This window comes from Salmo salar, chromosome 03 (genome assembly GCF_965601325.2).
Source record: "Salmo salar chromosome 03, fSalSal1, whole genome shotgun sequence".
NCBI lineage: Eukaryota > Metazoa > Chordata > Actinopteri > Salmoniformes > Salmonidae > Salmo > Salmo salar.
This window is the reverse complement of record NC_138293.1, coordinates 73356076-73370154: the sequence shown is the minus strand read 5'-3', so window position 1 is coordinate 73370154 and position 14079 is coordinate 73356076. Positions and strand designations below refer to the sequence as shown.

General features: G+C 40.2%; 1 protein-coding gene across 2 annotated transcripts in view; it reads left to right on the top strand.

Moving 5' to 3' along the window:
• The first annotated feature begins 1034 nt into the window (after positions 1-1034).
• The window catches only part of LOC106601484 (forkhead box protein K2), a 32681-nt gene continuing 19636 nt past the window's right edge, over positions 1035-14079 (top strand). The window contains exons 1-2 of one of the 2 annotated variants that reach the window (XM_014193707.3): positions 1035-1542; positions 8946-9134. In XM_014193707.3, the coding sequence (XP_014049182.2) occupies positions 1250-1542; positions 8946-9134 (482 nt within the window). In that variant the 5' untranslated portion in view covers positions 1035-1249. Of the gene's footprint in view, positions 1543-6235; positions 6322-8945; positions 9135-14079 lie in introns of those variants that run through there. The other variant, XM_014193708.3, reaches the window with a different exon arrangement.

Below are 14079 nucleotides of genomic sequence, written 5' to 3'. Positions count from 1 at the left end.
TGGTGACGTCATCGTGAAACGCACATGTTTCCATGCTGCAAGGCCACAGCGAGTCCCAAAAGACGTTGGTTATTGCAGTAAAATAAACGAGCATTCGGTCCAGTACCTAGTGTTTGGGTCGGAATGATATACTGTATTTTCGTAATGAATGTTTCTAAAATGATGTTAAAGCTCTCAGACTACTATGACCTCTATAATTTACGAGAGAGGTCTCAGGGCATTCTGGGTACCATAACACAAACCGGCAAGCTGCTGCAAACGGTGTCCTATCCAATACCAGGCATGGAGTCCGTAGTAGTCCTGGTGGTGGATCATAATGTATAGGCGTTGGATGGTGACTATTGTGGAAATTGTCTGTCTTTATTCTCGGCCTATACCAGCCATCCTTCCAATTGGCAATTTGTTCATCCAAAATGTCAAGCTTGTTCATACTTTTGGTTATATGGGACATGTTGCTTTGAATATGTAAGCATGCAGTGCAAAATCACAACGTCATCATCAACATAAATGTTGTTTTACGAATAATCCAATTCTATGCTAAAAAATAGAACACCCATAAAGCATGAAATCGTTGTCATCTTGGCAATGGCATCGTTTGACTTTTTTTTTTTTTAAACGATAGTGCCGGGACTTACATCTCGCCACGCATAATACCGGTCGTCACTACATACCACAGCCACAAAGTCATAAGCCCCGCCTATTTCTACAATGTATCTTTTTTAAGTGTGATTTAAACCTAACCGCACTGTTAACCGTATGCCTAACCGTAACCTTAAATTAAGACCAAAAATCACATTTTCGTTTTCATGAATTTTTAAGATATAGCCAATTTTGACTTTCTGTATGTGGCAATTATTGACAGCACAATGCGCGTACGCTACAGTTCAACCAACCTTGAGTCAATCATCAGCTGTTTCTTGTGTCTGATTGGTCTTCTCTTTGTAGCGTCAAGTGCCTGTTCATTTTTTATTGGGTTATTGGATTGTCAATCGTGGTATATCCACATGTTGTGTTGTTTGGTTGGAGCATTCTCCTACCCTTTCTCTCTGTGTCGCGGCGCTGGGTTGGAGCCGCTGTCCCTGGTCTGGCACGTTCCCTTAAATTTTTGTGTTAAATTTGATGCCCCCTTCTTTTTTTCTTTTTTTTTATTCGACAATTTGCGACGGCATTTAAAATACCTACACGGGCATCTCCTTATCGGTGTTTTTTTTAAATAAGCATTTGTCAAATATACCCTTTATCCTGTAAAATGGCGGTGTTAAGCGGGTCGTCTGGGCCGGTTGCCCGGCTTGAGGGCCGTGAATTCGAATACTTGATGAAAAAGCGCTCGGTGACTATCGGGAGGAACTCGTCTCAGGGCTCCGTGGATGTGAGCATGGGTCATTCCAGTTTTATTTCGCGAAGACATCTCGAAATATTCACTGTTAGTGACGATAGCACTGGTGGTGGAGACTTCTACTTGCGATGCCTCGGCAAAAATGGGGTGTTCGTGGATGGAGTGTTCCTCAGGCGGGGTGCCCCTCCTCTACAACTACCACGAATGTAAGTCCAACATGTATCTGTGTTTATAATAACTAGTTAGCTATCTTATCTTTGTTTTGAATTACCACAAAGCACGTGCTGTTGCAGCAAGACTAAGGGGTAGTGTTTGCCATGTAGGTTCATCTTTGCTAGCTAATTAACGTCAGCTAGACAGTGTTTGTCAGATACTAGTAGCTACATGTTATGAACTGCCCTCCCATTGTTATAAAATGTCTTCTGAATTAAGACAGCCATATGTAGCTAGCGATATTCGAACTTGATTATATAGCACACTGTCTCTCGGCCAGCTTTCAGTTGATTTGCTATCACATAGAGGGTTATTATTGTAACTAGCTAGCTGTGTACTTGGTCATACAGGTAAACAATGTCATATAGTTCTGTGCAAGTGTTTTGTTAGTCAGATGGATATGATCGATGTTTTGTTTATATTTAAGTTTGTGGATGGTTACGTTGCTTCTAGGCCTGTATCTTTATAACATGTGTGATGTGCATCACTAGGCCATCAATCAATTGAACATTTCTGATACGGGTCATTACGGGTCAGCTTTGCACAACTCGGAAGATGGATGTTTTGGTTCAGTTAACTCCATTCACAAATTTATAATGGCAGGTCACAGAGGCCAATGCTAATGTTACAATACATAAGAAATAGTCACAAAATATTCACTGACCATTATTTTCCTCTTGCCATCACGGTAACATTACTCTATTCTCTTAGACCGATTTGAATTCCATAATACTAAAATGAGATTCTATGCCAAATTCCCGGTATGCATAGTTTGTTTTGTCAGATTTGCCCCATTTTATTCTAAAGAAACTTGTAATATACACTCCAATCCAACTCAACCATTAAATCTGAAGACAACCCTGTATTTAATTAGGAAAAGTCACTATTGTGCCATAATCCACTTTTGAATGTTGATATTTGATGCATAATTCACAACACAATTTAGTGGGCTGCTGCGGCTTGTTCCTTGGTCAGTTGCCTCAGTGACATACAGTGACAAAGCTGCATTCTTAAAGCAGCAGTAGAAACAATAACAAAGCGGCCTCCCCAACCCTGTTTCGGTAAAAAGCTAAGGGATGGGGCTGGAGAAATGTAACCACTCTCAAATTCATTTATAGAGCTATGGATGCAAGGACTGACCATCCAAAATGATAGTTTTAAACATGTTTTGAGGCTATGGGTGTGTTCGTATATTCACTCTGGAGCGTTGTCATCGCACACTGGATGTTCTGCCCGAGGAGTAGGGTTGATCCAAGCGTTCTGACCTCACAACATCAGTCAATCACCCAAGCTAACTGGCTAATGTTGGCTAACTTGCTTGCTACTTCCAGACACAAATGAGAGAACACATCACTCTGACCATTTTTATTGCCCTGGCAGAGCTGGTTAGGCTGTTTGTGTTATCTAGAGTGTTGGTGACTGTAACTGTGCTGCTGGCAACAATTTAAATATTTTTTTGCCAACGTTTACTGACACAGGTCATATTCAACTGGTGTTGCAGTTTGTAAATTCATCAGTTATTCTGCACTCTGGTACACTCAGACCAGAGTGCTCTGAAATCGGTGTAGAAAGCCAGAGTGAATTTACGAATGCACCCTATATAGTGTTTGTTTGCATTTACTTTGACAAACATTGGAGTAAAACATGTTTATATTTTGGGTTGTGATTGGGTACGACTTGAGACAGGTTATATTATTCAAGAATCAGTGGGGTACATGTAATTAATTTATACATCCAAAAATGGATGTAGCAACTGCTCATTGCCTCTTTAACTGACCACCCAGTCTTCTTACCCAGTCATACACTGTATCACAGCACTTTAGACTGAAGAGATGTTGATTCCTAACTAAGAAACACAGTGGGCTCAAATTCTCTTATCGATCAAGTTGACGTGACTAAAGAGCTTTAAATCATGGGTGTGTTTTATACGCTCACATCTACAGCTTCAAGAAAACCTTGTGATATCCTTATTTTGGAATTGGGCTTTATGGGTATAATGACTATAGTAGCCCACCCTACCTAAGGCAAAGAATGATCAGGGAAGTGGACAGACAGTCTTGGCTTGAAGAGCTCTGGACTGGGGTTCTTTATGTCCCCTGGATTCCAACAGAATGACATAAATTGCCAGAATGAAGCAGTCACTGCTGCCCAGCCCTCCATGTTGTTGCTCTCCCACGCCTACATAATTACTCCATAGCATAGTCTTGCCATGACTGTTTACATCCTAACTGAATGTCTAAAGCAGATATATTACTTTGATGCTCATTGTTTTGTCTCATTGGGATGTTGTGTGTTTTTAGGATAATCTGCCGGGATGATGATTATCGTGGGAAAAAAATAGAGAAGACCTCTTGTCTCTGCTGCCCTGAGTTTGAATACTTTTGGATCTTTTGAGGGTCCATTGTGTTCTACCTCCTGGCATAACATAGCAACTGTGCATTTGCTTTTACAAAATGTTTGGTCTCATTGAGCAAGGAGGGAAATTGGCAAAGGAGCCTGAATGTTAAAATGCATTGATGCTGTGGGAAAACTCAGCTCTTTGCTAAATGACTTGGGATTTCCATGCAAGCTTATCCTCTTAACCAAGCTTCTTTTGTTGTTGAAAACATTTAAGTATGAATTGATTGAAGCAGAAAGTAGACTATATAATAACATTAATTGTCTGGTAAGGGGGTGGGTTTTGTGGTCTAGTGGAATTATTTACCTCAGGTAGTAGAGATCCGGTGGCAAAAGGAATTCTGTTTGTTGTTTGTATGCGTCTGTGCCTGACTGACAGAGGATCAGTGAGACCCCAACACACACACACAAAAGCAATGCGTGTTGCCTTTGGTCACACACAGCACTCTGTGAGGAATGTGATGTCTCAGAGCTCAGCATTCCTGTATCAAAGACACCCTGATGGTTGCCATGTGAGTGTGCTGCTGAGCACAATGTTGATGGTGCTGTTCTTGCTATTAGGTGATTATTTTTTCCCCCCCCTCCATAGCAGGAACAACACCATCAGTGGTCAGAACCATGTAAGATGGCACATAAACCCAACAACTTCAGTGACTCATTTCTCTGAACTAGAGGTTGACCGATTATGGTTTTTCAGCGCCGATAACAATTATTGGAGGACCAACAAAAGCCGATGCCGATTTTTGTGTGTGTGACAATTACAACAATACTGAATGAACAATGAACACTTATTTTTACTTAATATAATACATAAATATAATCTATTTAGTCTCAAACAAATAATGAAACATGTTCAATTTGGTTTAAATAATGCAAAAACCGTGTTTGAGTAGAAAGTAAAAGTGCAATATGTGCCATGTAAAAAAGCTAACGTTTAAGTTCCAGAACATATGAAAGCTGGTAGTTCCTCTTAAACGAGTCTTCAATATTCCCAGTTAAGAAGTTTTAGGTTGGAGTTATTATAGGACTATTTAATCTACCTTTGACTATTGGATGTTCTTAAAGGCAGTTTAGTATTGCCAGCCTAATCTCAGGAGTTGATAGGCTTGAAGTCATAAACAGCGCTGTGCTTCAAGCATTGCTAAGAGCTGCTGTTTGAATTAATGCTTACGTGCCTGCTGCTGCCTACCACCGCTCAGTCAGACTGCTCTATCAAATCATATACTTAATTATAATAAACACACAGAAATACAAGCCTTAGGTCATTAATGTGGTCAAATCCGGAAACTGTCATTTCAAAAACAGAACATTTATTCTTTCAGTGAAATACGGAACCGTTCCTTATTTTATCGAACGGGTGGCAACCCATAGTCTAAATATTACTGTTACGTTGCACAACCTTCAATGTTATGTCATAATTATGTACAATTACTGTCTTTGTTAGGAATAAATGGACTTTCAACAGTTCGCAACGAGCCAGCCGGCCCAAACTGCTGCATATACCCTGACTCGCTTGCACTGAACGCAAGAAAAGTGACACAATTTCCCTAGTTAATATTTCCTGCAAAACATGCATTTCTTTTAACAATATATGCAGGTTTAAAAAAATATATTTGTGTATTGATTTTAAGAAAGGCATTGATGGTTAGGTGCGTTGTTGCAACGATTGTGCTTTTTTTCGCGAAAAAAAAGGGGGAGGGGGGTCCTTGGTGGCTTTACACCATTTCTTTGGATTCCTCATGTCTAACTCATTGTTAGAAAAAAGTTTGCTTCAAATCTTAGGTGCTATATTTATTGAATATTATATAAATCCTATAAATTAAAATGTCCAGTTGGGTTCAATCGATTAGCTCAATGTTGCAGAAATGCTGATCTTATCTGTTTCTAACAGAAATGATTTCAGAACAAAAAGGAGGTGGGTGTCAATCCTCTTTCTTGTGCTTTTTCAGTTTGAGCGATCCAAAGGCATCATTAGGCCTATTGAATATTGCTACCTGCCTCTACCATCAGGGATGCAAACTAGTCACATTTTGGCGAAATTTGCCGTTTTGAATCCAAATTAGGTGACTTAAGTGATTCGTATAGATCCAATGATAAAAGTTTGTGGGAAGGGGGGGTTGGATCACTACTGGCTGTAAGGGAACAAGTGACGCAAGTTTGGAGCAATACTGTCTGTATCCAAGCCTCAGCCAATCGTTTACATAACAACAGAATGCAGCGCAGCACGCGACTGAAGAAAGAGAACCAATTTACTAGTTCCAGCGTCAGCGAGCGCTCTGGAAAGGCAGCTTGCCAGTTACAGCAGCGCGTTCCTGAACGATAATGAAGAGGTAACGTTAGATGAGAAGCCTGACCATGGAGACCGGGGTGAGAAGGTGATGAAGGGTACTTCATGAGCTATAACCGAAAAACGAATGGCATTTAGAAAGTTTGTGGTGAGGGAGAAAGTGTGGTGGAACAGGTATTAGCATTGTTAAGTATCTTGCTAGCTGGATCGAATTCTCAGTTAGCTAGCCAGAGAAATGTTGAGCAACATTAGCCAACTTATCTGATCAAATAATTTAGTTTATGGTGTGAAAATTAGCTTGCTAATAAAGTAGACAGCTAACGTTACAACATCAAATGAGCTAACGTTAGTAACCTAACCAACTCTTTATAATATTAACTGGTGTACGACTCCTTGCCGTTCCTCAAGTTATAAAGCGTTAGTTGCTTACTGGACCCTGGCAATCTGTGAAATGTTAACTAGCTAAAGAACTAGCTAAAGAACTAACCACTATCTGTTAACTCATGTTTTCCCTCTACAGTATGTGGTTAATTTTCAGAATGAGAGAATTAGGTGAAAATGAGGCGTTGCTTGTTAAACAAGTACATTCAGGGTGTGTAGCTGGGCCTGGCTTAAACTGGATGCCTCTATAGAGGTGAAAGGAACACCACACACTTTCCCTCTTTCTCACTTTTGCTGGCACATTGTAGAACAGATGTCCACAGGCAGTGTACAATGTAATAATGTTCAGTGCAGCCCAAAGATATTGTTTTTGTTGTGTTGAATTTGACAGTAACACGTGCGAGGGGGATTATAATTTAACTTGGTGAACGTTAGTTTTGCACACATGTAGCCTTGTGCACTTGATCAATGTCTATAGTGACCACTATAATAGAGCAAAAATAGAATGCCTTTTTGTTTCATTCTATTTCTACTTTAAAATGTTTTTTTCCCATGTGCAATATTTGTCTGTGTGGTCACAAGCATTCTATTATAAAGGCTGTCATGGATAACTGCAATATTAGTGTATTGTTTTTGTTCTCAACTTGAGTGTCATTTGCAGTAAAGTCTAGGCAACAAATAACATTGGATTGCTTTCTTTACATTTTTTAGCTGTGAGTTAGGTTCACATTAACCACTTTATTTTACACAGACTGATCATGTAGATCATATTCTTTGTTTAATTAGTTAAAACCTGCATTTCCCCCTAGCAGGGATGTTTTGCATGTTTCAGTGCAAAAAAAGTGTCGTCTTTTTGGGCCCTCTCCAGTTTGCATCTCTGTACCATGCTGGTAACTCGTTTAGAAAAAGCATTTTTTCCCACTAGACACTAGCTATGGGTTATCTGCATAATGAGGTCATCAACATCCCCCTATTTCATCAAATAATTCAGTTTCCCATGCTCTTTGTTGACAGGGGTATTACATTGGTCCTGAAAGGGTGTTGGAGTGTATATGCATAATTGAAGTGTCTGGCTTCACCAGGCTGGCTCCCAGCAGTTTTTCACCCTCTGAGTAGCAATGCTAATTTGAGACTTGGGTGTCAGGGACACTGTTCTCTCTGAATGTGCTCTATGCCAGCTCTGTTGGGGCTTGGCAACAAGTGCAGCAGCACCTGGCATCCGGACCAAAAGGAAGCAGGGCTGGCATAACAATCTGGGCCTCCAACTCTCTCTGGGCTGTGGTGATGGAGCCTGATCCTGCACTGATTGAACCTTGGTGTACATGGACATCTCCATTCTAGTCATGCACACTGCTTGTTGTTTACCCCACAATGAGAATGTGTGTTTGATTAGGCTACCACAGCCTATATTTAGCCTGAGCCTCTGGAAGCAACGTCAGCACAAGATGGGTTTCCATGACCGAGCAGACTTACACAAGCCTAAGATCACCATGCGCAATGCCAAGTGTCGGCTGGAGTGGTGTGAAGCTTGCCGCCATTGTGCTCTGGAGCAGTGGAAACTCATTCTCTGGAGTGATGAATCACACTTCACCATCTGGCAGTCCGACGGACAAATCTGGGTTTTGGTTGATGCCAGGAGAACACTACCTGCCCCAATGCATAGTGCCAACTGTAAACTTTGGTGGAGGAATAATGGTCTGGGGCTGTTTTTCATGGTTCGGGCAAGGCCCCTTAGTTCCAGTGAAGGGAGATCTTAACGTTACAGCATACAATGACATTCAATACTTCTGTGCTTCCATCTTTGTGGCAACAGTTTGGGGAAGGCCCTTTCCTGTTTCAGCATGACAATGCTCCCATGCACAATGCGAGGTCCATATAGAAATTATTTGTTGATCGATGTGGAAGAACTTGACTGGCCTTTACAGAACCCTGACCTCAACCCCATCAAACACCTTTGGGATGAATTGGAATGCCGACTGCGAGCCAGGCCCAATCGCCCAACATCAGTGCCCGACCTCAGTAATGCTTTTGAGGCTCAATAGAAGCAAGTCCCTGCAGTAATGTTCCAACATCTAGTGGAAAGCCTTCCCAGAAGAGTGGAGGCTGTTATGTCACAGCAAAAGGGGAACCAACTCCATATTGATGTCCATGATTTTGGAATATGATGTTCGATGAGCAGGTGTCCATATAATGTAGTGTATAACGAAAAAGACATTACATACAAAATACATTTTACATACATTTAAAAACATTAACGTGTAGTGTAGATGCTCAGAGGCCACATAGACTGGAAGGTTGCATTACATTGTGGTTTTCTCTTTTTCTCTGCAGGTGCACTTTCAGGTTTCCCAGCACAAACATCAAGATCACATTCACAGCCCTATCCAGTGGGAAGAGGGAGAAGTGTGAGGCGCCTGAGTCTCCAGTAAAACCAGTCCACATCTCTCCGCTCACCATAAACATTCCAGACAACATCGCCCACCTCATGAGCCCCCTGCCCTCGCCCACCGGCACCATCAGGTACAGTAACAGTAGGCCTGGGCCTCAGTTAACCTTGAGATAACTTATTATCATACTGGCCTGGCGGCTAATGCTTAGTTTATTGAACTCTAGGGGAAGATGTGAACCAGGCACAGCTTGCAGCTTAAGTCACCTCCTAACCTACACAATCTGTCCACAGATTTATTGTGTACTTGTTAACCTCTATGGGCTATGTGGGACGCAAGCGTCCCACCCCTGGTACACCCTATCAACAACAAGTGAAATATCAAGAGCGCCAAATTTGAAAACAATTAAATGTCATAATTCAAATTTCTCAAACATACAACTATCTTACACCCTTTGAAAGATAAACATCTCCTTAATCTAACCACGTTGTCCGATTTCAAAAAGGCTTTACGGCGAAAGCATAAAGTTAGATTATGTTAGGAGAGTACATTGACAATAGCTGTGTGTAATGTTTTGTCAATTCAAAGACGGGCGTCACCAAAAGCAGAAAACCATCTAAAATTATGCACTAACCTTTGACAATCTCCATCAGATGACACTCCTAGGACATTATGTTAGACAATACATGCATTTTTTGTTCTATCAAGTTCATATTTATATCCAAAAACAGCGTTTTACTATGGCGTTGATGTTGAGGAAATCGTTTCCCTCCAATAACCGCCAGTCAATCAGCACGACAAATTAAATAATTACTATTCGAAAACATTGGTAAAATATTATATTGTCATTCAAAGAATTATAGATTTACATCTCTTGAACGCAACCGGATTGCCAGATTTAAAAATAACCTTACTGGGAAATCAGACTTTGCAATAATCTGAGCACTGTGCCCAGAAAAATACGCTTTGCGATACAGACTAACCGCCATGTTGGAGAGATCGAAAATACTATGTAAATAATCCATTACCTTTGATTCTCTTCATCAGATGTCACTTCCAGGAATCCCAGGTCCATAACAAATGTAGTTTTGTTCGAGAAAGCTCATAATTTATTTCCAAAAAGCTCCGTGTTGTTAGCACATGATCTATGCCAGCCGGACTTCTTGTCATGAACGAGGGGGAAAAAAATATTTACGTTCGTTCAAACATGTCAAACGTTGTATAGCATAAATCATTAGTGCCTTTTTTAACCAGAACATGTGTTGAATTACCTTTAAGCCTATGCCATTGAAACACACAGGGGTTGATTAATGTTTTGGCACTTCCTATTGCTTCCACTAGATGTCACCAGCCTTTACAAAGTGTTTTGAGTCTTTTACTGTGAGATCTGACCGAACAAGAGCCATGGAACGGTGATGGCCGATTAGACTCTGGCGCGCGAGTTCATGTTGGGTACCCTCGTTCCAATACGTTATAAAAGAGAATGCATTCGTCCACCTTGAATATTATTCATGTCTGGTTAAAAAAGGCACTAATGATTTATGCTATACAACGTTTGACATGTTTGAACGAACGTAAATATATTTTTTTCCCCTCGTTCATGACGAGAAGTCCGGCTGGCTTAGATCATGTGCTAACCACACGGAGCTTTTTGGATATAAATGATGAGCTTTTTTGAACAAAACTACATTCGTTATGGACCTGGGATTCCTGGAAGTGACATCTGATGAAGAGAATCAAAGATAATGGATTATTTACATAGTATTTTCGATTTTAGATCTCTCCAACATGGCCGTTTGTCTGTATAGCAAAGCATATTTTTCTGGGCGCAGTGCTCAGATTATTGCAAAGTGTGATTTCCCAGTAAGGTTATTTTTAAATCTGGCAAGTTGATTGCGTTCAAGAGATGTAAATCTATAATTCTTCAAATGACAATATAATATTTTACCAATGTTTTCTAATTTTAATTATTTAATTTGTGGTGCTGACTTGACTGCCGGTTATTGGAGGGAAACGATTTCCTCAACATCAATGCCATAGTAAAACGCTGTTTTTGGATATAAATATGAACTTGATAGAACTAAAAATGCATGCATTGTCTAACATAATGTCCTAGGAGTGTCATCTGATGGAGATTGTAAAAGGTTAGTGCATCATTTTAGCTGGTTTTATGGTTTTGGTGACGCCGTCTTTGAATTGACAAAACATTACACACAGCTATTGTCAATGTACTCTCCTAACATAATCTAACTTTATGCTTTCGCCGTAAAACCTTTTTGAAATCGGACAACGTGGTTAGATTAAGGAGATGTTTATCTTTCAAAGGGTGTAAGATAGTTGTATGTTTGAAAAATTTGAATTTTGACATTTATTTGGTTTCAAATTTGCCGCTCTTGAAATGCACCTGCTGTTGATGGAGTGCACCACGGGTGGCACGCTAGCGTCCCACATAGCCCCAAGAAGTTAATACCTGCAGTCAACTTGTGCAATACATTAGGAGATAAAGCATATTGCATTCTTCATTTAACCTGTCACATTATTTTACGTGATAAAGCTTACCGTAGTTCCCCAGAACAGTTGAGCCAGTCATGTATTTGTTTATAAACAGCACAATTGGAGAAATCCATCTGGTGAGTCCACAGCATTCTATATCGATTGGCGAGTCTCTGTTGCGCGGTGCACATGAGGTGTTGAAGCCATCAGATATCTTCTAATGGCTTTCTGCCAGAAGTCAGAGCGCTAGATGAGTTCTGTACAGCTGCCATTTTCCCCCTGTGCTTTCTACTAGTGTTTTTTTTCTCCCATTGTTCTCCCATCTGGTCCATGTACACATGCTTCTCTTCCTTCGGAAGAGCATGTATCCCAACTTTGTTCATTTGCACAATTTCTCTCGTTAACTTTCGCTTCTAAATGTCCATAAAGATCGAAAATGACATTCAGTAGCTAGTAGCTACTTTTGTTTAACTTTATGAGCTCTTTGTAATTAGTTTGTTTTGCTCGTTGGCATTTCGCAATTAGTTTGCTAATTTTGTTAGCATTCTGGTAAGAAGCCTAGTTGACTTTTCTTGTGTTTGTAGTGCCCTCTTGTGTGCTATGCTCGTAATACCGTAAATCCTGGAACGAGAGAAGGACTGTATGACCACATGAAAATCAGTATACCGCCCAAGCCTACTGTCCTGGCTTCGCATCATTTTTTTTTACTTTTTTTTTTTTTACATTTTAGTCATTTAGCAGACGCTCTTATCCAGAGCGACTTACAGTTTAAAGTTTACAGTTTAAAGTTTACAGTTTACAGTTTACAGTTTACAGTTTAAAAGATTGAACGAGTGACTGAAGTGAACACCTGGGAACTGTGTGGGAGAGCCTGGCAGATCAACTCAATCAGACCGTGCAGCTCAAATATGTAATGAGAGGATTGGATGAAATATTCTGCACGCATGCATGCTTAGGATTGGACAAAACAGTTGAAAAGGAGCTTCATGTGAAATGAAATGTGAGACTAATGGATGTGGAATTCTCCTCTTTTCACATTTTCGTAGACTAAAATGAAAATGAATTTGTTAGTTTTTTACAGTGCATTTCATTATCGTAGTAGTTTTAGACAGGAAAAATAGGTTGTTGATTAGTTATTGGGGTGTGAACGTTTAAATGTAATTGGGATCCTTAACGTTAGGAAACATTTTTAAATTCACATTGCAGTTATCACACAACACATTTTGTGTTATTGCCAAACTAGACGATAGGCTATATAGGCCTGCGGAAAGTTGTGTAAAGGTTGACTCCGCGATATGACTCAACTGCAGAAAGTAAACTGCATAGTGGGTAAATATCCGCAACATCTAAGAGTGTTGAAGTGCTAGGCTCAACTTCTCAGCTGTTTTTGTCCTCTTTCTGCCTGATGGCCGACCTGCCTATACTGTGCCCCTCTCTCCGTCCCTCGCTAGCTCGCTATGAAAGATGCAAGTGTTTGTATTCTCTGAAGTATGGTAACTAATCCAGGGCTCTACAGTGTGACCATTTTACTCGCATATGCGCCTAAATAGTTTTCTGTGCGATCTGGACATTTTATTTAGGAGCGCCTGCAACATTTGAAGGATTCTAGCTTTAATATCTCAAATATTGTTAACTGTGCTCTGTTGTAATCAGGCTCCTCCATTCCAAAATTCCTAGTGGAATTGAATCTTAACTCTCCAGAAATGGGGAGTTGATGTGCAAGTCGGAGTCAATTATTTTGGCGTCAACTGTCCACCACTACGTCGTCATCGTTAACAGTTGGTAAAATGGCAGAGAAAGGCAAGCGACAGCAGTGAAGCCCTGTATGGCAATACTTTGAGAGTTAATGAGAAGGAAATGCACATTTTGCGAGGTGGAATTGAAGTACAGTAATGGTAGTACAGGTGCAATGCTTCACCATCTGAAAGGGGCACACCGTTTTAACGGAAAACTGATGATAAAAATGGACGTTTAAACATGAACCCCCCCCCCCCCCAATTTCTCACATCCCTAATAGCTTCTGCTGTGTTGAAATGTAACTACCCCTATAGTATGTGAAATTAAAGTTGTAGCAGTGCTAATTAGAGGTCGACCGATTTGATATTTCAACGCCGATACCTGTGTGTGTGTGTGTGTGTGTGTGTGTGTGTATACACACACCACGTGTGTGATAATGACAATTACAACAATACTGAATGAACACTATATTTTAACTTAATATAACACACAAATAAAATCAATTTAGTCTCAAACAAATAATGAAACATGTTCAATTTGGTTTAAATAATACAAAAACAAAGTGTTGGAGAAGAACGTAAAAGTGCAATATGTGCCATGTAAAAAAGCTAACATTTAAGTTCCAGAACATATGGAAGCTGGTGGTTCCTTTTAACATGAGTCTTCAATATTCCCAGTTAAGAAGTTTTAGGTTGGAGTTATTATAGGACTACTTCTCTCTATACCATTTGTATTTCATATACCTTTGACTATTGGATGTTCTTATAGGCACTATAGTATTGCCAGCCTAATCTCAGGAGTTGATAGGCTTGAAGTCATAAACAGCGCTGTGCTTCAAGCATTGCTAA